Genomic DNA, 23,953 nt, shown 5'->3' on the forward strand with positions numbered 1-23,953 from the left:
GTGGCAGTCGCCAGCGGTGGGGAGCGCTGGGTTTGGGTTCTGGTGGTGGAGGTGGGAAGCGTGGTCGCCGGTGAAGGTGAGAAGCGTCGTTGCCGGAGGTGGTGGTGGGAGCCCGTTTGTCTCTTCTATGGATTTTTTGAGCGTGAAAGGAGGGAAGGAAAAGGGGAAAGGGGAAGGGAAGGCATGACGTGAGTAATTTTTTATTTTTTATTACAAAACAACGTGGTTTTGTGATGAGATCATGCTGATATCAGCAATTGTGTGAGTTGTGTGTCTAGCATTTTTTTACTACTATTTTTTATGACATTCTTACTGAGTAAATATCAAAAAAGTAATTTTATTTTTTACCACTATCTTGTTAATGAAACGGACGTTATGGAAACCCACCACTCCACATTCCATCCACTCCTCACGCCTCCTCGGCTCCTCCCTATTTCGCCGCCCTAAAATTTAAATCGATCACACATTCTCTCTCTCTCTCTCTCTCTCTCTCTGTGAGCTCGAATCAGTCTGTCTCTCTCAGAGGCCAGAGCCGTGGCTGTGGGTGTCGACCGTGTCGTGACTCCGGCGATCAACTGTGATAGTGGTACGTCTCTCTATAAGTCTCTATGCACTGATTGTCAACTGAATATATGATTTTCAAAAGTTCTTTTTTTTGCGATTTGGTGCAATTTGTGACTGTACAGTGTATATGCTTGGATTTTGGTGCGATTTGGTTCAAATGCTTGGATTTTGGATTGTTACATTGTGATAAGCCCTTGATATTTCAATGTTGGTCCAAAACACAATTGATTTCGCATTTGTTTCACCTTGACTGCTGCACACCCAGATCAGATGAGATGACATAAACCATTTACCTCGTCCCACCAATGTTTTTTTTTTTTTGAAGGCAGTGTTTGATTATTGTTAAGGAAATGAATCCCACATTGCTTCGGAGTGGAATGGTTGATCACTTAATAACATCTGGGACCTCTCTCCACTCATTGCCAATTGGTTTTGAAATGGATATAAAGTTCCTACAATGATCGTGAATGTGTGTAATCATTGAGCTGTGTGCAATTTAACCCCAGAAAACACTCTCCAACTCTCTCTGTTTCAGATCATAGGTGGCTGGTTTTTTTCTTTCACTTCCAAAGTTTCTTTCATTTCTTGTTTCAAGCTGTTAACTGTATGATTATTGATTACATTGGTTTCTAGGTGATGGATTCAGACTGGTTTGATTTCTCGCATGATGTGGAAGACGAGGATGATGTTGAAGGTAATCCTAATCCTAATCCTAATGCTGTTGTTGATGTCGATGTTGAAGCGAATACGGTCGATACGGTTCGAAACAATAAAAGGAAAAGAAAGCTTCCACCACTAGTGCCGAAACCTAACATTGAAAATTACATCACCTTACGAGACACAAGTTATTCTCTCATAATACTTTCATAATACATCACCTTTAATTCAAAAAATAAGAACTTATTTGAAAACTAAGTACTTATGTTAGTTAGTGGAACACATCCATAAAATGAAAATATGAGTGTGGGTACTTGGAGGTCCTCCACCCCCTTGAGGCTATCGGAGGACCATCCTTACCTCCTCGGCTCCCTCACACCTCCGCACTTGAGGCACCTCCGCGTTTGAGGTGCCTCCGTACTAATGGCGACTCTGCACAACACCCTAGGCCGGGAGCAGAGCCTAAGTACCTTACTCGGGACCTAAGGAGGATTGTGGATTGGAGGCTAGAGTAAAGGGATTGTCAAGGCTCACCTCCAAGGTGAGCTCCAACTTGACAGGTCAGAGAGGGAGGGGTTCGCCAAAGTCACCCAACGTATGAAGATCTTTGAAGTATCCCGGCTGACAAGCTGATACATTGGGACCTGTATCATACCTACCACCTGGCCATGATACAGGCCTCCATATATCACCCACACCCAATTGCGTCTAGGAGTCCCTAGCCACATAACTCCAATATAACACCCAAAGGGAATGTGGTACTCTGCTCAGCATTAATGAGGAGAGGCACGCTTCCTTCCCCTCCAAGGATTCTGGGCTCGTATATAAAGAGGACTTAACCCTCATTGAAGAGTAGCATTCAATACACACCTAACAGACCTACTCTCCACTGCCATCCCTATCTCTCTCTCTAAGGTTGCCTTGAGCTCTCTCCTCCTCCACCTCCACCTTCGGCGGTCCTGAGTCATTGTAGTAACCACCGTACTCCTAGAGGGCAACCTCAGGTACTCTTCCCACTTCTCATTCCCACATTATACTCTTTTGGGGAAGAGTGGTGCTCACTACATATGGCATAAGGCAATTGCATCTCACGTTGTTGTCATGGTTTTTTGGAGTTACCTTGCTCTGGTAGCTTTGTAGAGGAGGAACCGTCTCTCTTAACATTATTAAGGTCACAAGAATGCCTTTTCTAGGGACGATGTTGCCTCTCAAGGTCTTCTTAAGGAGCTCTGAAACATTGACCCTTTAGAGCAACCATTGATCCAACAAAGTCATGTTGTAACCACCTTTCAAGGCGTCCGGTTGGTTTTGGAGATTTTGATGGTACAACGCCCTAGTAGCTCTCTATAAAAGCAACCGTCTCTCACGATATCATGAAGGTCACAAGAACGACTTCTATTGTGACGATGTTACCCCGCCATAGTAAGGTCTCTATAGAAGTAGCTGTCTCTCACGATATCATGAAGGTCACAAGAACGCCTTCTATTGTGAGTCTGTGACGGTGTTGCCCCTAAAGGCATCCTTAAGAGGTCCACCCCATCGACCCTCAAGATCAACCACCTTGGTTAGCTCTTGAGAGGAGTAGCTCATAAAGTCACCAACAACATTGCGTCCGTTATAACCAGTGGCGACTCCAGGATTTTGGAACCATGGGGTCATTTATAAGCATATATTCTCTTACCAATTATAAATAAAAAAATTCAACAGTAATGACAACTAATAATCTAATTTTGACAAAAAACACATCAAAAGCTCAACAAGTATTTCAACTAAAACAATAAAAGATATCAAAAGGTATGTTTTAATAATCTTATTTCAGTTTCACCCAAAACAAAATAAACTCAAGAACTTCTACAGTTGAATTCAACAGGTTCCGTTTTTTGAAATGTTGCACGATAGTTTCTTTGTCGATAATATCAAGTACTTATTTCACACTTGTGTTTTAGTCTATGTGGTGTTTTAACTTTTACTAAAGGTTGCAAAGAAGTAATTTTCAGTGGTGGCCCAATACCCATCAACACCACACATTTTCGCGGGATCCAAACACTTACCAGTGAATTCCACGGAAATGTGTGGTATTTATGGGTGTTGGACCACCAAATAATGTTTGTCCAAGGAGAGGGTGGGTTTCGTGTGAAAAAATAATCTAGTGCGGTCATCAAATTGTAATGGGTGGTGCTTTTAGTTTTAACTTTGACGAGGAAAGGGTTAGTTTCAAGTGGAAAAATAATCTAGTATGGTGCCATCATCAAATTGTAATGGGGTCATTTGTAATTTCGAAAAAAATTCAGTATAGTAATAATAATTTTTTTTCCCTCCATGGGGTCGCCCGACCCCACTGCTCGCTATGTGGTGTCGCCACTGGTTATAACACACTCACCAACTTCTCACAAAGACTCTATTTATTTGCATTTTGCATAAAGTCCTGAAGGCTGGCTCATTTGTCCAGAGATCCCAACGTCCGGAGCCACTTTTTACATCAGGATCTCCTCCAAAATAAGGAAATCCTTCAACGTCAAGATCCACTCTAAAGTCAATCATAGCCCCTCTGAGTTATGCTCTTTCCGAACTTTGCATTAGTTTTTCGCTTGAGGCATAACTTTACTTTCGCACTTGGAAGTATATGATGGCTCTAGAGCCTCCTTGAGTCAAAGGAAGGAGCATGTGCAAACCTCAAGTAAAAAGAGTACTAATTCTCTCCTCACTTGCTAAAAATTTGAGCATAACCATTGCATGGTTCATGAAGTATAAAAAAAAGGGGGGAAAGGATGTGATGCCTCGTATACATTGTAAAAGAGAAAATGTTACGACTGCCTCACACATCTTTGGAGCGTAAATTGGCTCCCATCAAATTGCCCAGGCAAGATAATCATGGCGTTAGGATTCCTTTACGCATATCTCGAGGCACTATACTTTCACCAAGAAAGCACACGATGAGCCCTCGAGGCCCATGACCACAACTCCTCCAAACGTTGATTCTCAACGAGCAAGTTGTCTCGACTCCCCTCCAGCCCGGAAAACTATATCTCCTTAAGAGCCATTGTCTTACTATGCTCTTGGGCCTCCGTTGCACTATATCTCCTTAAGAGCCACTGTCTTACAATGCTCTTGGCTACTGCGCCGCGGGAATCACGAGCCTAGCCTAATCGGGGGCACGCAGATCACCCAAGCCTAGACTGTGCCTCAAGTGCACTATATCTCCTTAATAGCCACTGTCTTATAGTGCTCTTGGCCGGGGATCACGAGCCTAGCCTAATCGGGGGCTCGCAGATCACCCAAGCCTGCACTTGGCCCTCCGGTTCGTTTAGTGCATCGGTTGCTCGCTTAAGTACCAGAGGACAAGCCAAGGACTCGGCAAACCGAGCACTACCCGGTGGCAGCACAACTTTGGCGTCACTGACTCGGTCAGCGGACCTCTGCCGAATTCCTTTGCCCCAGGCCTCAGCTATATTCTAGAGAGCCATTGTCTTATAATGCTCTTGGCCACTAATTTCCGTTAGTAGTAGATGAGCAATGTGTGAGAGAGGGGCAGCAATAACAATGGTGTCCGACCAGGCCATAGCCGAGTCCTTAGTGTCTCTCCTCCGCGAAACGAACCCTAGAGCCACCCTGACCTCATTCAACAGCGTCGTCCAGCACCTCGAGTCCAACCTAGGCTTCACAACCTCATCCACCTCTCTTCAACCGTAACCCTAACCCCAACGCCAACCCTCCATGTTTACGCTCTCCTTAACTCGAGCAACACTTACCTTCTCCTCTGGGAGAGAACTATTTTGTACTCTCCTCTGGGATCGAATTTTGTTTCCTTACACCCTTGTAAAGTTGGAGACTGAGGACAACTATTTTGTACACTCTCCTCTGGTCCGGGATCGAGTTGTGTTTCCTTACACCCTTGTAAAGTTGGAGACCGAGCCGCGCTTTTGCTCCCTACAAATTTTGTACACTATCCTCCGGGATCAACACTTACACTCTTCTCCGGGATCAAGTTGTGTTTCCTCACTCCTTTTGTAAAGTGGGAGACAAAACACGCCTTTGATCCCTCCAACAGCTCACCCTCGTGAGTCTAATTGCTTATATGCTCTCCTCTGAGTTTGAGCCATGAAATCTTACACTCCTCAGGATTTAAGTAAAGAATCTCGATCTCCGCCTTCATTGAGGGTGGAGTCTTGCACATGTTCTCTTCAAGGTCAAGCCGAACTTGTTCACTCCATCCAGAGTCGAGGAGCCATATTTATGCTCTTTTGAAAATTCAGCCATATACCTTAGTCTCTCCCTATGGAGTATAGCTCTATGTTGTCTCACTCCCCTCCGCAATTGAGAGTGGAACCATACTTTTGTACATTTGGAAGTCGATCGAGATATACTTATTTTTACCCTTTGGGATTGAGATATCTCACATGCTCCCCTCCATAATGGAGAGTGGATATATGCTCGTACTCTCCCTGGTTGAAGTTACATTATGCTCCTTTCCTTTCCCAAAATTTTTTATTTTTTTAATCTGATCCCTTTTGAGGTCGTGCCATGCTTGTTCTTCCTCTCTAGGGACAAGCTATTTTATCTTGCTCCCCTCCGCAAATTTAGAGTGGAGGCTTGCAAATTTGGAAGAAAAAATGTCGAGCTATTCCTCCCCCTTGACTCTCTTGTTACCTTAGAAGTTAGAAAGCCAGTCACAAGGAGCTGCACTTGAGTTATTTATTTTTATCTTTCCAAAAAAAAAGAAAGAAAGAGGTAGAGGCTGAAGCAAATGTTACACATGGAGTCAACCCTTTGACTCCATTCCTCTCCCATTGAAATATTATGGAGCCTATGGAGCTAAATATATGTTTCTGTGAGCCAGGATTGGCTCCACTTCCTCCCTATCAAACAATTATCGAGCAAGTTATGGGATTAAAAAAAAAATGAAACCATTGGAGATTACTTCGGAAGGCATCGAGAACAAGTATCAACTCCTTGGGTTGAGCTCTTTTGCTCACACCCCTCCTCGGGTCATGCTCCTCCACTCTTTGGATTGTCAAGTACTAGGGTGCAATCCCTCGGGCTCGGGTTATGCTCCTGCATTTACACCCCTTCTCGGGTCATGCTCCTCCGCTCTCCTATATTCAAAAAAAAAAAAAATGTTTGAGTACACATTGGGTTGAGACAGTCCGATCTCACCCCTCCTCGGGTTCCACTCCATCGATCAAACACCTTGCGTGTCATGAATATAGGAAAGTGACAAACTCCACTCATCCATTTTACTCATATGTTGTGGCTACAAGTATGACCCACCACTCTCTTACTAGTCTCCAAATTGAACCAGCAGAGCAACCCCATTGAATTCCCATTGAATTCTGTTGATGTCATCTTTCACTAAATTGACTAAATACAAACATGGGCAATGAATGCCTTCAGCACTTGACAGAACCAACAGATCATCTTTTTAGTATTATTGACGAAACATATCTATTCCTGGGCTCAAGCATGTGAAAACTGCCATGTGTAGCTGTTTTTCTCTCTTTTACTGAGTAGACTACTAGACTAGCAATAAAATATCAAGACCCCTCTGATATACGTTGTGCATTTTTGAGATATATACATCCAGTCTACTTTATTTTGTCTTATGCTAGGAGTTTCTATACAGGTTCAAAAACCTCCAAGGCACCTTTGGGTTCCACCAAACCTCGCGTCACCATGGGGGGGGGGGGGTTGAAGACTTTGCCCCCAATTACAGCTCACCTCAGGCTCGCACACAGCCTTGCAAATCACAGAACTTGACCTCGCCAACAAATCTAAGAAATGGTTGGCCTCCTTGAAAACAAATAAACAAAAAAATTTAAGACTTCGCCAATGGAGCTCGCCTAAGTTGCTCTGCGGAGGAAGTCCTCCATGCACCATCCATTGAAGGTGCTTATCGGGGGAACTCATGAATTTGCCCACCGAAGGTGCTCCATGGAGAAAGTCATGAGTTTGCCTGCCAAAGTTTATTTGGAAGAAGTGGGCTCGCAATGATTATTTTCTTTTTGAACAATGGAGGGATAACGTGAAGTATCCGCCACAGTTGCCGCACAAAATGAGCATATGCCTAGAAATATCTCTTCCTCGCGTGCTCTCTTTCTCGAGCGAGCAGCTCCCTCTCTCGCCTCGCAAGCTCTAGTCTAGTAGATTGGATGTATATATCTTAAAAATGCACTGCGTATATCAGAGGGGTCTTGATATTTTATTGCTAGTTTAGTAGTCTACTCAGTAAGAGAGAAAAACAGCTGCACATGGCAGTTTTCACATGCTTGAGCCCAAGAATAGATATGTTTCATCAATAATACTAAAAAAGATGATCTGTTGGTTCTGTCAAGTGCTGTAGGCATTCATTGCCCATGTTTGTATTTAGTCAATTTAGTGAAAGATGACATCAACAGAATTCAATGGGAATTCAATGGGGTTGCTCTGCTGGTTCAATTTGGAGACTAGTAAGAGAGTGGTGGGTCATACTTGTAGCCACAACAGATGAGTAAAATGGATGAGTGGAGTTTGTCACTTTCCTATATTCAAGAGACACGCAAGGTGTTTGACCGATGGAGTGGAACTCGAGGAGGGGTGAGATCGGACTGGCTCAACCCAATGTGTACTCCAGCTCTTGAGCGGCTCGCAAAGGCACTTGCCTCCCAAAACCCTTTTACTCCGTTACTTTGTTTTCTTGTTAGGTAAGGTAGGAGCCCACCTGTAACTTTTAAGAGAGAGTTTCTATATTATTTTAATGGAGAGAGTGCTTGGACATTTTTAAGGGAGGATTCGCCTAGCCCAATGGATTTATATTTGCCATGAGCGCTCGCCGAATGTGGGTCCCACAATACTCTTCATAAAAATTTTTTTTTTTTTGAGGGCTCGCATGTCTCGGGCGGCTCACAGTGAACATTTTATTGAAGAAACATTTTACAATGGCTCACACCAACATTTTATTAAAGAGCCTTAAGGGCTCACTTCGCATCAACATTTTATTGAAAGAGCCTGGGGGCTCGCCTTGCATAAGCATTTTATTGAAGAGCCTTGAGGGCTCGCCTCGCACTAACATTTTATTAAAGAGCCTTGAGGGCTCGCCTCGCATCAACATTTTATTGAAAGAGCCTAAGGGCTCTCATCAACATTTTATTTAAAGAGTCTGCAGGCTCGCCTTGCATCAGCATTTTATTGAAGAGCCTCGAGGGCTTGCCTCACACCAGTATTTTATTAAAGAGCCTTGAGGGCTCGCCTTGCACCAACATTTTATTGAGAGAGCCTTAGGGCTCGCCTCGCATCAGCATTTTACTGAAGAGCGTTGAAGGCTCTCCTCGCATCAATATTTTATTGAAAGAGCTTGAGGGCTCGCATCAACATTTTATTGAAAGAGCTCGAGGGCTCGCCTCGCATCATCATCATTTTATTGACGAGCCTTGAGGGCTCGCCTTGCATCAACATTTTATTGAAAGAGCTTGAGGCCTCGCCTCGCATACGCATTTTATTGAAGAGCCTTGAGGGCTCGCCTCGCACCAACATTTTATAAAAGTCTTTGAGGGCTCGCATCAACATTTCATTGAAAGAGCCAACATTTTATTGAAGAGCCTTGAGGGCTCGCCTTGCACCAGCATTTTATTGAAGAGCCTTGAGGGCTTGCCTCGCATCAGCATTTTATTGAAGAGCCTTGAGGGCTTGCCTCGCATCGGGCTTGCCTCACATCAGCATTTTATTGAAGAGCCTTGAGGGCTTGCCTCGCATCAGCATTTTATTGAAGAGCCTTGAGGGCTCGCCTCGCACCAACATTTCATTAAAGAGCCTTGAGGGCTCGCCTTGCATCGACTTTTTATTGCAAGAGCCTCGAAGGCTTGCATAATATTTTTCCATAACAGGATTCACATGTGAGGGCTTGTATTAACTTTTTATTGCAAGAGCATCAAAGGCTCGCATAATATTTTTCCATAACAAGGCTCAGTTGTGAAGGCTTGTATTAACTTTTTATTGCAAGAGCATTAAGGGCTTGCATAACATTTTCCATAACAAAAAAACCTCGACAGATCGCATGAATATCACATTGAAAAATTCTGATGCCTCACATGTTGACATTGTACAACAATCCAGATAGCTCCCACAAAAAAAGAGGAGGAGCCTAGGCGGTTTGCATCATGTTTTATGAAATAGCTTTAGAGGCTCGCATGTTCAAAAAGGAGGGGGGGGGGGGGGGGGGGGGGGGGGGGGGGTGTGCTAAAATATACATATATATCGCTTTGAAGGGCTATCAGAGTGTTTCAAAGAAGAGAAGAGGTTTTACCACGAAATCTTAAAAGCTTCTGCAAGCCCTTAAAGAATTGCTTGTCTCACCAAAATTCGAAGGCTCACCCCAAGAGCAAGCTCCCACTAAGTGTTGGTTTGTTTAAGCACAAACCTTCAAGAAGCTTCCCCCACAACCGAGTGGCACCCCCACTGAGTAGAGCTCCATCTGAGCAGAGCCCCTCACTGAGGGGAGCCTTGCCACTCTGACACACCCACCCCCACCTCCATGGCTCCGAAACTCACCAAGTATGGAGCTCCGCTTGATTGGGGATCAAACAGAAGTATATAAGAATTCAGATCTAGACCCAGCAGTTGTAATCCAAAGAGGAACCCTCACAGATGCTGCGCTAACGCCAAACCCCTTATCCTGTCTCTTTATCCTCTCTCGCCTTTCACGCTAGCACCTTACTTAAAATCAACTCTCCACAATTATGCTTTCAGAAAACACACAGGAGGAGGCAGCCCTGTACTCTAGCTAATACTCTAAAGTTTTTGTTTTTAAAAAAATAAAAATAAAAATAAGGGAGGAGGCACCCCCTTTTATTACTTACTCTTTCCTTTTGCACTCATGAGCGTTACCTTTTTTCTCTCTTTCTTCTTTCTTTTTAGAAAACAGGGTGGAGTAGGAGAATATACATGTGCTCATATTTACTTTGATGTAAGAAAAAAAATTATATTATGATAATAGAAGATTTAGCTTGGTTGCTCTCCTCCGGTTAGATACACCGAAACAACCTTGAATAAACCAAGCTCTGAGCTTGAGTTATTTGGCCTTCTCTCCACAACCTTGAATAAACCAAGGTCCAAATCACTCCTCCGACACCACCGGATGGAATCAAGCTCCGAGCAACTTCTTTCACAAATAAAAAGAAAACCCACCACAAACTCTCTCAAAATGCTCTCAAACAACAAAGAATGAGATGAATAAACTCCATACTTCTAGCAGAGCACTCCTCGTGAACGTGAAGAAAAGTGACTTTTGAAATGATGAAGACTCTAGCCACGGCTAAAAATGGCATAGCTAGAACTCTCCAATGAAGAAAAATAGCAGATCCTCACCGACTAGGAAACTGGATATATGCCCGCATACACTCATTTGTCACATGAGTACATGCACGCAAGGGGACATTATGTGGGTACTTGGAGGTCCTCCACCCCCTTGAGGCTACTGGAGGATCATCCTTACCTCCTCGGCTCCCTCACACCTTCGCACTTGAGACGCCTCTGCATTTGAGGTTCCTTCGTACTAATGGCGACTCTGCACAATACCCTAGGCCGGGAGCAGGGCCCAGGTACCTTACTTGGGAATAAGGAGGATTGTGGATTGGAGGCTAGAGTGAGGGATTGTCAAGGCTCACCTCCGAGATGAGCTCCAACTTGACCGGTCATATAGAGAGAGGGGTTCGCCAACGTCACCCAACGTATGAAGATCTCTGAAGTATCCCAGCTTACAAGCTGATACATTGGGGCCTGTATCATACCTACCACCTGGCCATGATACATGCCTCCATATATCACCCAATTGCGCATGGGAATCCCTGGCCACAGAACCCTAGGTCTGATATAACACCCAAAAAGGAATGTGGTACTCTGCTCAGCATTAATGAGGCGAGGCAAGCTTCCTTACCCTCCAAGGAGGATCCTGGGCTCGTATATAAAGAGGACTTAACCCTCATTGAAGAGAAGCATTCAATAGACACCTAACAGACCTACTCTCTACTACCATCCCCTTCGCTCTCTCTAAGGCTGCCCTAAGCTCTCTCCTCTTCCACCTCTAGCGGTCCTGAGTCACTGTAGTAACCACCATACTCCCAGAGGGCAACCTCAGGTACTCTTCCCACTTCTCAGACCCACAATGAGCATAATGGAACGTGTCAGAAGGGATTGACAACTTTAACTAGAATCTACAATTTCCTTGTTCTCGTAAAAGAAACTTCTCTTTCTAACACATTTTAGTGTTTTCATCCTAATCGAACACCAGAAAAGTGTGATTCTTTGTCTTTCTTACGTTTTCGATGATGTTCAGTACTCCAGTCTAATCAAACGGATCTAAAGGCAACCATCACTAATCTTCCATTGCTATAATACTAACATTATCGTTGATCAGATATACATGCGTGTACATTTCAAAGCAACAAAGGCAAACAGAAAACAATCCCAAATAGTGTATCAATTTGAGAAAACAACCCCAAATAGTGTAACATTATAGTTGACACGGTAAGTTGCTGTTTTTTTATCGGCTATTTTTATTGTTTTGTTGTCCATTGGATACATCGAGAGTTTTTTTTTTTGTAGTCTTTTAACTGGAGTTTATATGATGTGAATCATGGGATATTTTCGATGAATAAGTTGTTATGTAGTTCATATTTTTGTCATTTCTATTCTTTTGCTTCAAATTGGGGAAGAAGAAAGGATGTTGGTTTTGCGAGCTCCAATACAAACCTACTAAGTTGGCAAACTCTTTGTTAAGTTATGGGTTTGTATGTAATTAGTTGTAGTTTACATTTAATCTCTTATGTAAGTAGATTAGGAGATAAGGGTCTAATGTGTAATTAGTGTTTACATTTGTATAAGTATAACGTAATGAGAAAATAACCCTAATTCTTTGGGTTCCGAATTCTATCTCATCGTTTACATGGTATCAGAGCTATACGCTCCTAGCGACTTACCTTGTTGACGAATCTGACATCGATTAAACACCGACGTGAGCGTATTACCTTGTTGACGAACCAGACATCGATTAAACATTGATGTGAGTAGCTGGGTTTCCTGTTGATCTCTGTTCGGACCTGCAACGGCGATCTCTGTCGCTGTTTTTTTCACGTTGTCTGTGTTGTCGGCCTTTTTTGGTCACCGGAAACCTCCGACAGGTCTCGCCTGGTCACCGGAAACCTCCGACAGGTCTCGCCTGGTCACCGGAAACCTCCGACAGGTCTCGCCGCTAACTGGGTCTGATCGCTAGTCCTCCGGCGATCCCTCTCGACCACCGGCGACCATCGTTACATGTCTTCCAGCCATCGGCGATCTCTGTTCGGACTTGAAATCAACTGGGTCTTCTCCGATTCAGCTTGAATCGACTGTTTTGTTAAACTTCAGAGAGACGTACAAGTCTGATTCTTCTCGCCGTTGACCCTTGACCAGTTCCGACATCACCCCAGTCAATCCCAACCAGTTCTGACGCCGTACAGCCAATTCCGACGTCGTACAGCCACTCTCTATCTTTCCCCGACGTAGCTCCACACTTGTTTGCCTTCAGTTCAGGTTTGTTTGTGTTTTTTGGAGTTGGGTCAGATCTGGTTGTCTTCATTTGGCTTGAATAAGAGTTATTTACACTGTTTTGAGTTTGGGTCAGAATAATCAAGCTTTTTCGGAACTCTATTTGTCTTATTCTACATCGTTTGTCATAATCTGGGTTTGTTGCAATGTCGGAGGATAAACAAAAGGATTTCGCTATTACAAATGATGAGTTGAGTCGTGCAGGGACCCTAGATAATTTTTCTCTGGATATTTGCCATATTAAGTTGGATGGTACCAACTATTTGATTTGGTCTCGTACTTTTACCTTGGCTATTGAGGCCAAAGGGATATCAGAGTTCATTGAAGGCCCTGTTACTCCACCTGTTGAGGCGGTCAAACTCAAGAAGTTTAAATCTCGAAAATCATTAGTCATGACCTGGTTGTTTAACTCTATGAGAGCTGATATTCGCCATACTTTCCTGTTGCTTGATACTCCACATCAAATTTGGACTATTGCATCCCAGATCTATTCTCAACAAGGTAATGATGCACAACATTTTGAGTTGAGGAACAGGCTCCGTACATTGGAGCAAAATCATTGTTCTGTTGTTGTGTATTTTGCTGACTTAAGTGGAGCTTGGGGGGAATTTGATTATTATGAGGGCTTTCAGGCTGTTTGTGTTGTGGATGCTGCTAATTGGCTAAAAAGGCCGGAGAAAGAGCGCGTTTATGATTTCCTTGTTGGTCTTGATCTGGAGCTTGATCCGATTAGAGTACAGGTGTTGGGCCGTGTTCCATTTTCATCCTTGGGAGAGGCCTATTCTATTGTTTAGCAGGAGGAGAGTAGGAGGGGTGCTATGTTGCACCCTCCTATTTCTGATCATTCTGCCCTGGTTGCTACTCCTCAGGGTCATTTTGGTTCTGATAGTGGGCCTATTCTCCAGGGTGGCAAGTCCCAGTCTGGTACTAGCAGTGGGCCCCCTGATCATGCGGCACTCCAGTGTGATTATTGCCACAACACTGGTCATACCAGGGATTTTTGTTGGAAGCTACATGGCAAGCCCTCTCGTGGGCGCGGGAGTGGACGCGGTGGCCATGGTCGTGGTCCGGTGCGTTCTCGGGCCCAGGCCCATGTTTTGGAGTCTACAGTTGGCACATTGCCTGATTCTAGGTTCAGTTCTGGGATCCAGGCGTCATCTGATCGTGTTGGTGGTTTCTCTCAGGGGGAGATACAAACTCTCAGGCGCCTTATGGCTCGGGCTAATTCTCCGTCTACTATAGCTTCTTTTTCCACAGCAGCTCCTACTTCATCCTATTTTGCCCACATAGGTATCCCAACTAGTGCATTTACTGCCTCTTTTGCTATTCCTTGGATTATAGATTATGGTGCCTTAGATCATATGACTGGGTGTTCCTCTATGTTTGATTCTTACTCTACTTGTTCTGGTAAGGATATGGTCCGAATAGCAGATGGGTCATTCTCTGCTATCTCAGGGAAGGGTTCCGTTCGCTATTATCCCTCCATTTCTCTCTCTTCAGTTTTACATATTTCCAACTTTGCCACTAATCTTATGTCTGTTAGTAGCCTTACTCGTTCTGCAAATTGTTCCGTGACCTTTTTTCCTACTCATTGTGTTTTTCAGGAACTGGATACGGGGAAGGTGATTGGTAGTGGTAAATCACATGGGCTCTATTTTTTGGAGTCTGCACCTCGTCCACCCATGTCATGTGGTCTTACTCTGCAAGCAGATACGGGTGCACCTCTTACTATGTTACATCAGTGGCACCGTAGATTGGGTCATCCATCCTTCGGAATTTTAGAGAAACTTTTTCCTAATTTAATAAGGCATTGTCCTAAGATTCAGTTTTTTTGTAAAGCTTGTGAGTTTGAAAAACATAAACATTCATCTTATGCACCTATTAATAAACAGAGTGCATCTCCTTTTACAGTTATCCATTCTGATGTTTGGGGTCCTTCCCTTGTTACCTCTCTTAAAGGTTTTCGGTGGTTTGTCACTTTTATTAACTGTTATTCTCGTGTTACTTGGGTGTATTTACTTAAGTCAAAAAGTGACGTCTTTTCTTGTTTTAAATCTTTTTATGTCATGGTACATACTTAATTTGATACGAATATTAAAATTCTTTGTAGTGACAATAGGACTGACTATATAGATAGGAATTTTAGGGCATTCCTAGACGAAAATGGCATTCTTTATCAGACGACTTGTGTTGACACTCCACAACAAAATGGGGTTACTGAATGCAAGAATCGTCATCTTGCTGAGGTAGCTCGGTCTCTTTTATTCACCATGAATGGTCCCAAATTTTTTTGGGGAGAGGCGATTTTGACAGCCACTTGTCTTATCAACCATATGCCATCTAGTGTTCTCCAGTTCAAAACATCTATTGAGTGTCTTCCTCACAATTCTCGTGTCACCCCTCTCCCACCGTAGGTGTTTGGTTGTGTGTTTTGTTTATGTCTCTCATCCCTCTGGGGGCAAGTTAGGTCCTAAAGCCTATAAGTGTGTCTTTATTGGGTACTTTCCTACCCAGAAGGGCTATAAATGTTATGATCCTCACTTTAGAAAGTTTTATGTCTCTATGAATGTTACATTTTGGGAAACAGTATCCTTTTACTCCCCCTCCACTCCATCTCTTTAGGGGGAGCATCGGCAGGAAGAGTTGAGAGAGGAAGAGAGGTTTACCTCTTGTTATAATCATGGTGAGGGGGAGAGAGAACAATTTAGAGAGGAACCAATATCTGTTGAAAGAGCAAATCATGACATTGGTGACAATATTGAGGAACTACCACAACGGCTGAAAGGGTCTAACTTAAAGACCTACATTAGACAGAAGAAAGGAAAGTCCTCATGTGTAATACCACCTTGTCAATTACAATCCCCTGCTCCAGTTCCAGATTCCTCAGCTGACTTATCTGGTAATGAATCTTCTCCTATTGAACCTCTGTTATTGAGTCTGATAATCTTCATATTGCTCTTCGGAAAGGTGTTAGGTCATGTACTCAACATCCTATCTCTCAATTTGTCTCTTATGATCGTTTATCACCTTCTTACCATGCCTTTGTTTCGTCTCTTTCTTCTATATGTATTCCGCAGAATTGGCAGGATGCATTCATAATACTTAAGTGGAAAGGAGCTATGATAGAAGAGATGACAGCTTTGAAAAAGAATGGCACTTGGGAGCTGGTATCACTTCTAGGAGGAAAGAAATCGGTAGGATGCAAATGGATTTTCACTGTTAAGCAGAATGCTGATGGTACAGTCGAGAGATACAAGACGAGACTTGTTGCCAAGGGTTTTACTCAAACCTATGGTATTGACTATGAGGAGACGTTTGCACTAGTAGCAAAGATGAATACTGTGCGAGCTCTGCTTTCTTGTGCTGTCAATTTGAATTGGCCACTTCACAGTTTGATGTGAAAAATGCATTCCTCCATGGTGGATTAGAAGAGGAGGTGTATATAGACGTACCACCAAGTTTCTCTTCCTTTGTGGCTGAAGAGAAGGTGTGTAGTGGGCTGAAGCAATCACCTAGAGCGTGGTTTGACAGATTTTCAAAGGCTATGTTGGGGTTTTGGATACAAACAGAGCCATGCAGATCATACTATGTTCATTAAGGGAGGTGCTGGTAAGATTGCTGTCCTTATTGTGTATGTTGATGATATAATAATGACAGGTAATGATGTGAATGAAATTCTTAATCTCAAATCTAGTCTGGCTCAAGAATTCAAGATTAAGGATTTGGGATCACTAAGATACTTTTTTGGCATGGAAGTGGTAAGGTCTGATAGAGGTATTTTTATCTTCCAACGGAAGTATATACTTGATCTTTTGGAAGAAACAAGTATGTTGGGCTGTAGACCTGAAAATTCTCCTATTGAGGCGAATCACCATCTTAGTGGCAATGTCGGGGAGTGCATTGACAAAGAGAGATATCAATGACTTGTGGGTCAACTGATATACTTAGCTCACACTCGACCAGATGTTACTTATGCAGTGAGCGTTGTTAATCAATTTATGCATGATCCTCATACTTCACATCTGGATGCAGTTTATCGTATCTTGAGGTACCTCAAATCAGCTCCAGGAAAGGGAATTCTGTTCTCTAATCATGGTCACCTGTGATTGGAGACATTAACTGATGCTGACTGACCTGGTTTTGTGGATGATAGACGCTCTACTTCTGGTTAGTGTACTTCTATTGGGGGAAATTTGGTAACTTGGCGAAGTAAGAAGCAATCAGTGGTTTCAAGGTCTAGTGCAGAAGCTGAGTACAGAGCTATGGCTCATGGCATTTGTGAGCTCTTGTGGCTCCAAACTGTGTTACGTGATTTGGGAACTGCTGATAATGGTCCTATGAAACTCTACTGTGACAATAAAGCTGCCATCAACATTGCTCATAATCCTGTTCAGCATGACAGAACGAAGCATATAGAGATTGACAGGCACTTCATCAAGGAGAAGCTGAGCGCGGGTTGATATGTATGCCTTTTGTGAGATCTGAAGATCAATTGGCTAACATATTCACAAAAGGGCTTGGTAGTAAGAGTTTCCACCCCATTGTGTTCAAATTGGGTTTGATTGATATCTTCGCACCAACTTGAGGGGGAGTGTTAAGTTATGGGTTTGTATGTAATTAGTTGTAGTTTACATTTAATCTCTTATGTAAGTAGATTAGGAGATAAGGGTCTAATGTGTAATTAGTGTTTACATTTGTATAAGTATAACGTAATGAGAAAATAACCCTAATTCTTTGGGTTCCAAATTCTATCTCATCTTACACTCTTGTTTCTAGTTAATTACATGGTGCAATAATGATCAAAGGTTATCAAGAGCATGCTCTAGCAAACATCACTTTTCTGAATTGTGACTTTTATTTTTGCGTTTACCTTGTAGGCTAAAATTTTCTATTTTTTCTTGCCTTGAAGTATCTTCTTATTTTGAGCTTTTAAGTTGGTTTGATTATATGTTGTGACTATTATGCATATCTTCTAGTTTAAGGCTCTAGCTTTTCTCTTGCACTGTCGACGCTGTAATCTGGATTTTCTTAACTGGTTTACAAATATCAGGTTCTGTTGCACTTCCACAAGAGTTGGTCTTGTAATCTCGGTCGTGAGTCAACATATTCAAGTTCATTCTGTGGTCTTAGCTCCATTATGGCTGGTGAAACCCATGTGACTGTTACTAACGGCAGTCTTAATACAGTTCCAGATCCACAGGGGACTTACCAAATTGTTGTGGCTGCAACTTGAAACATGGGTATTGGGAAGGATGGGAAATTACCTTGGAAGTTGCCCTCTGACATGAAGTTTTTCAAGGAGGTTACTCTGACTACATCAGATCCTGCTAAAAAGAATGCAGTCATTATGGGTAGAAAAACCTGGGAAAGTATTCCACTGGAGTATCGGCCTCTACCTGGCCGCCTTAATGTAGTTCTCACTCGTTCGGGCAGTTTTGATATTGCCACTGCAGAAAATGTTGTGATTTGCGGAAGTATCGCTTCCTCTTTGGAGCTGTTAGCGGCTTCTCCTTATTGCTTGTCAATTGAGAAAGTGTTTGTTATTGGAGGCGGCCAGATTTTTAGGTTCTATAGCTTGTTGTTTATTCCTCTTTCTTTTTTGGGTTATGTGCCAGAGTGCCTTAGTTCTTTTTTCATTTTATTGTTTTCAGCTTATTGTCTTTTTTAATGCAGGGAAGCCCTCAATGCTCCTGGATGTGATGCCATCCACATGACCGAAATTGAGTCCAGCATTGAATGTGACACTTTCATCCCTGCTGTTGATACGTCTGTATTTTTCCCATGGTATTCATCCTTCCCATCTGTGGAAAACAACATTCGCTATTCTTTCACGACCTATGTTCACGTGAAGAATTCTACAGCTGAATCCCTTAGTCAGACCAATGGGAAGATATCTGATAATTGCTCAGATTCTGCTAAGTTTGACGTGAAGAAGTTCTCTTTCCTGCCTAAGATGATTTTTGAGAAGCATGAGGAGTATTTGTATCTGAGACTTGTTGAAGATATCATCTCTAATGGCACTTCTAAAGATGACAGAACAGGGACTGGAACTCTATCGAAATTTGGTCGCCAGGTTTGGAAATTGTATCAATTTTCCTCTCCTTTCACTTTTGAGGATGTTTATAAAGAAATTATTAAGGACAATTTTATTTGGCTTTCTTGTCATTTGGACAGATGCGATTCAATCTGCGGAAATCTTTCCCGATTCTCACGACAAAGGCATGTCTATATATGTCTTATTCCTTTTCATTTGCAAGTTTTTGATTAATGATTGTAGTAGTTTCTTGATAATCCACTCTTTATTGGCTCATGGTATGTTTCACATTGTGTTGGACTTGTATAATATAGAATAGCTTGCTTGTATTCATTCTCTTGTATGTACACACACATGTTCTGTTCTTTTGTTTCACAGAAAGTATTTTGGCGAGGTGGTGTTGAGGAGCTTCTTTGGTTCATCAGTGGTTCAACAAATGCTAAGGTAATTGTAACACTGTTGAACCGTTTATGCTAGATTTTTTCTTATGTCATAAGCATAATTAGATTAGGGAGGATCACATTTGTTTTTTCACTCACTTATGAAGTCGATCATGCAACTCCAAAGTTCATGTCGTGGAAATGTGCTGTTGTTTATTCAAATAGATGGTTTAATTTTTGCTTGGGGTAGCATCATACTTCAGTTTTCTCTTGGTAATAAAGAGTATAATCACACTTCAAGTTTGTGCAAAGATGTTGGGCCCACTACATCCAAAATGAGTCTTTTGGATGATTGAGTTGTAGTTTTTTGTATTACTATTGCTGTATTTTTCTACCGGCAAGATCTAAGATGTCCGTGGGGCAAACAAATTGGCTCCATTTTCTTTAACAGATTATCTTGTGTTTCGATTGTACATTTTGTCTGTCTTGTTAACAGGTCCTTCAGGAGAAGGGCATTCACATATGGGATGGCAATGCATCAAGAGACTACCTTGATAGGCAAGTACAGAGCTATTGCTACTATCGTGTAATGTTACTTGCTATGCAATTTTGGTTGATGTATATCTTCTATTTTCAGTATTGGTTTGGCGGATAGAGAAGAAGGAGACTTAGGACCCGTTTATGGGTTCCAGTGGAGACACTTTGGTGCTAGGTTTGTAACCAACTATTTTTCACTTGGTTCAGTTGGGTGATTTTAGGTTCACCAAGTGCTTCATTTGTCATTTGTGGAACTCTTGTAATGCAGGTATACAAACATGCATGCTGACTACACTGGCCTAGGATTTGATCAGTTGTTAGATGCTATTGATAAGATCAAGAATAAACCAGATGACAGGCGGATTATTCTATCAGCTTGGAACCCTTCTGATCTCAAGCTGATGGCACTTCCCCCTTGTCACATGTTTGCCCAGGTTAGTATCAAAGGTTTCAATCCGTCTTATACTCTTATCTTGTTTGAAAAATGAAGTTGATTTTTTTCCTTTCTATTTGATTATTTATGTACATCTTTTGGTTGCAGTTCTATGTCGCCAATGGGGAGTTATCATGTCAGATGTATCAGCACTCTGCTGACATGGGCCTTGGTGTCCCATTTAACATTGCATCTTATGTCCTCTTGACATGCATGATTGCTCACGTTTGTGGTATGCGCTCATGACAACTAGTAAAAGTTTTGTGGAAATAATTCTTGAATGGTTTAAAATTGAGGAGTCTGCGTGGCACACTTACATCTGATGTCTTGGTCCACAAAGGAGTTCTTTTGTATTAATCACGTTGAAGAAATTGCGGGGTCAAACGAAATAATACAGAGTATCAGTGCCCCCACCCCTTTGTGGATTAGTCTTATAGTAGTTGTTACTTTGTTCACGTCGGGTAATGTGAGTTGGGAATTTATTTTGATCTGTTTCACAGATCTTGTTCCGGGTGATTTTGTCCATGTAATTGGGGATGCTCATGTTTATCTCAATCATATCAGACCTCTGCAGGAGCAGCTTAAGAAACTGCCTAAACCTTTCCTGGTAAGCGTAATTCAACTGACTTCTCTTTTAGGCATTTTGAGTTAACCAATAACATTAGTTGTGTTTGGAAGAAGTTTTTTTTTTCTTTTCCCGGGTCCCTTTTTACGGAGTTTTTTAGAATTCTTGTCCACATACCTCTTAATAAAAGAACTTCTGGATGCAGATTTTGAAGATCAATCCTCAGAAGAAGGATATAGATTCATTTGTGGCTGCTGACTTTGAACTCATATGTTATGACCCTCACCAGAAGATAGGCATGAAAATGGCGGTGTAGGTCACTGACCGCTTTGGTAGAAAAGTACTTGGAGACCCACCCTCCTTTCAAACATATCTGCTCTTGTTTTTTAGGCAAGTACCAGATTTTTTCAGCATTTTGTTCATAACTGTCTTCCCAAAATCCGTTCACTTGTGATCTCTTCAGCATTCTCTCCAATTCTTTGCACTAATCAAAAAAGCACCTCACAAAAGTTCATTGAATCATGATAAGTTGATAACCTATTCGAATGGCACTATATGATATTCATTCCTTTAAGAGTTTGTCCTTTGTAGAGCAGTCCATTATAGTTTTTGACTATGACTTTTGGCAATGGCCATGACTCCTCTAAATGGGAATTTAAGCTACTGGTGTGCATCATAATGATATTGCTTGAATATTTTGTGTTCTACCAGGATGGTTATCCGGCTGCTCTTGAAAGTGGAATTTTAGTTGCAAAGTCATTAGCTTCCTTACCAACAGCAATGTGTTCCCCTAAACAACCAAATGATTCACATGCATATTTCCACACGCAGCCAAACCTGTTTGGTTTGCCCGAGTATAAAGCTGCTTAATTTTAAATGTTAAACTGCATAAGGGCAGTTTTGTTGAGTAATTAACTTTGATACTTTAGGACGGATTACTACATCCAAAAAGGTTGAATTGCCAGCATTTTGGGCTTCTGGCATTTCAGTTTTTTGGGCTAAAAGGACATTTTATTGAAAGCTGAATCCCATAGAGTTTCTCTTGAAAAGCCAAACTTTGAATCCGATTGTGGACTAGACCAAGGGGTTGACTAGGTGGGTGGTGCAATCCGTTCCAAGGTAAGATGCCTGAGTTCGATTGGACCTTTCTACACCAGCATTTATGGTGTAATGTATACTTGTTTAACGAGTACAACTATTTCTAGCCTCTAGTTCTATTCTTCTGACAGGCTATGACATAAAGCTTCTTGGTTCTAGACAATACTTGTACGGTAAACTGGTAAACCATTTGCAGTTCCTCGTATGAAATGTTTACATTTATAAGATGCTTGAGGTTTTATATTTTGTCACCAAATTTTGATGCGTTGTGGACATGATCTTAGTTGTCGGTATATCTAAGATGGCTGCAAACTTCTTCAATGATGCAGGCACAGCTGCTGGAGCTTATGCTGACGGAAGATTGTGGGATATACCCAAGTATTGTATATGTAGGAACTTAGAATCCTTTAGATCCACATAGTGATGTTGGTTCTATGGTGATTTGAGGATCTTTTTTTCCCTCTTGCAAACTCTTTGAGTTTGGTTTCTACTTAATTCTATGAAGTTTGCACCTTTTTAAGGGCTTCATATACTTAAGTCCTGTTGAACAAACCTGGTTTTGAGATCTTCCAGTTTGTCTTTGTTATTGAGTGCTGATTCATCTTGTCTTGGAAGTCTGCTTTTATTTTACTTTTTGCCAGAACGGTTAATGGATTCAGGTGTTAATAAATTGCCATATTGGCAAGGTTGAGCTGAGGATTTTATTTTCTCAATTTACAGCTCTTAGCCGGACCATTTACTATTTCTTGAATCTTGCCTTTGTTAAGTTTTCAGGGCTTGTGTGATAATTCCCAAGTGGAAAAAGTTAGTTCGGCCCAATCGCCCTGCTAATTTGGGGGACTACTCTTCTTCTTCTTCTTCTTGCTCTGTTTGCTAGCGTCTTCAACTTTTCTTGCTTCCATTTCTTCATTTTTCCTCGATGAGAAACTTCACCAGGCCTTATAGTGCAGTCCCAGGGACCTCGCTCTTCAACAGCTGCTCCCCAACCTCAGCAAAGTTCAGAAAAAACATAGAGTAGGTTTTTTTGCAGCTAGAGATTTGAAGCCATGAGGAGTGCAAATTGGATATGCTTATGTGGGCATTCCTTTCGGTCAAGGTGCAGTTGAGCCGGGCCTACACGGTCCTTGAGGTTGGTCGAGAACGCAATGATTTGCTTGTCTCCACAGCTCGACCACAGCTTATTGATGAAGTTGATCTATGTGGATAGTGTTCCCTTGGCACAGGAAAAATAGCAAAGTTTAGAAGTAGGATACTACATGTGTTTTCAGTTTAATTTCTAAACTTGATTTTTGTTTCCAATTTTTCAGAAGGAATTTTGGCGATGAGTCCGACACATGAAAAATGGAAAATTTAAGCAGAAATAACGCTTCCTCCCTATTTTTCGTGCAAAAAGTTCAACAACAAATGAAGGGGTGGGCATCCTGTCGTGTCACGTCATCTCGTGTTCGTGTTAGAATTCTCTCAACCCTAACCCGCCTTGTTTAGCTTTTTGTGTTATCGTGTTGTGTCATATTCGTGTTTCGTGTCAGAAATAGCCGACCCCAACTTGCTAACTTCATGTCGTGTTGTCATGTCCTTTCATAAATTCTTGTGTCGTGTCATGTCATCTCGTGTTCATGTCAGAATTCTCTCAATCCTAACTCGACTTGTTTAACTTTTCATGTTGTCGTGTCATGTCATATTCGTGTTCCATGTCAGAAATAGCCAACCCAAACCCGCTAACTTCGTATCGTGTTCTTGTGTCGTGTCATGTCGAAAATTCCTCTCCCCTAAACAAATGCACGTGCACATGTTTTTTTGTTTCTTAATTGCAGAAAATTTTGGTGCAACTGTAGCACTATATGTTGATTAAATTTTCTCATACTTTGTGATTAAAGATCAAGATTCTTTTGTGAAGCATCAGTGCTGTGCACATGGATTTGACTCACTTGTCCAATACATGGAACTGCTTTGTTGGGTAACAATTTCAAAAGTGATGCTAAATGTTTTTTGGAAATTCCAATGACCAAATGGCCATTGAGAGAAACTTATTCACGGTAGAGCACAATCTCACCTGTCCGTTTTGATAATCAACGGTTGAGATACGTTTTTAAACTATTACCGGTGATAAATACTCCCTCCATCCCAATTTG

The 23,953-nt window shown here is 42.0% G+C and overlaps 1 protein-coding gene across 2 annotated transcripts; it reads left to right on the top strand.

Moving 5' to 3' along the window:
• Window positions 1-388: 388 nt before the first annotated feature.
• Window positions 389-23,069, top strand: LOC131319431 (bifunctional dihydrofolate reductase-thymidylate synthase-like). 2 transcript variants are annotated; one of them, XM_058349665.1, is made up of 12 exons: window positions 389-586; window positions 1,198-1,258; window positions 17,825-18,339; window positions 18,448-18,847; window positions 18,949-18,997; window positions 19,191-19,252; window positions 19,685-19,746; window positions 19,826-19,900; window positions 19,994-20,159; window positions 20,267-20,390; window positions 20,659-20,765; window positions 20,929-23,068. In XM_058349665.1, the coding sequence occupies exons 3-12, from the start codon at window positions 18,011-18,013 to the stop codon at window positions 21,037-21,039; spliced, it is 1,485 nt and encodes a 494-aa protein (XP_058205648.1). In that variant the 5' UTR covers window positions 389-586; window positions 1,198-1,258; window positions 17,825-18,010; the 3' UTR covers window positions 21,040-23,068. The 2 variants fall into 2 exon arrangements, with proteins under 2 accessions (XP_058205648.1, XP_058205649.1); XM_058349666.1 differs by having other exon boundaries at window positions 394-586; window positions 17,961-18,339; window positions 20,929-23,069.
• Window positions 23,070-23,953: the final 884 nt, after the last annotated feature.

Source organism: Rhododendron vialii, chromosome 3a (genome assembly GCF_030253575.1).
Source record: "Rhododendron vialii isolate Sample 1 chromosome 3a, ASM3025357v1".
Classification (NCBI taxonomy): Eukaryota; Viridiplantae; Streptophyta; class Magnoliopsida; order Ericales; family Ericaceae; genus Rhododendron; species Rhododendron vialii.

Coding starts and splice junctions, on each gene's coding strand:
- LOC131319431 (XM_058349665.1), top strand. CDS start 18,011: ATGGGTATTGGGAAGGATGGGAAATTACCTTGGAAGTTGCCCTCTGAC. Junction 18,848..18,948: donor TATCGAAATTTGGTCGCCAG/GTTTGGAAATTG, acceptor TCATTTGGACAG/ATGCGATTCAATCTGCGGAA. Junction 18,998..19,190: donor GATTCTCACGACAAAGGCAT/GTCTATATATGT, acceptor TTTCACAGAAAG/TATTTTGGCGAGGTGGTGTT.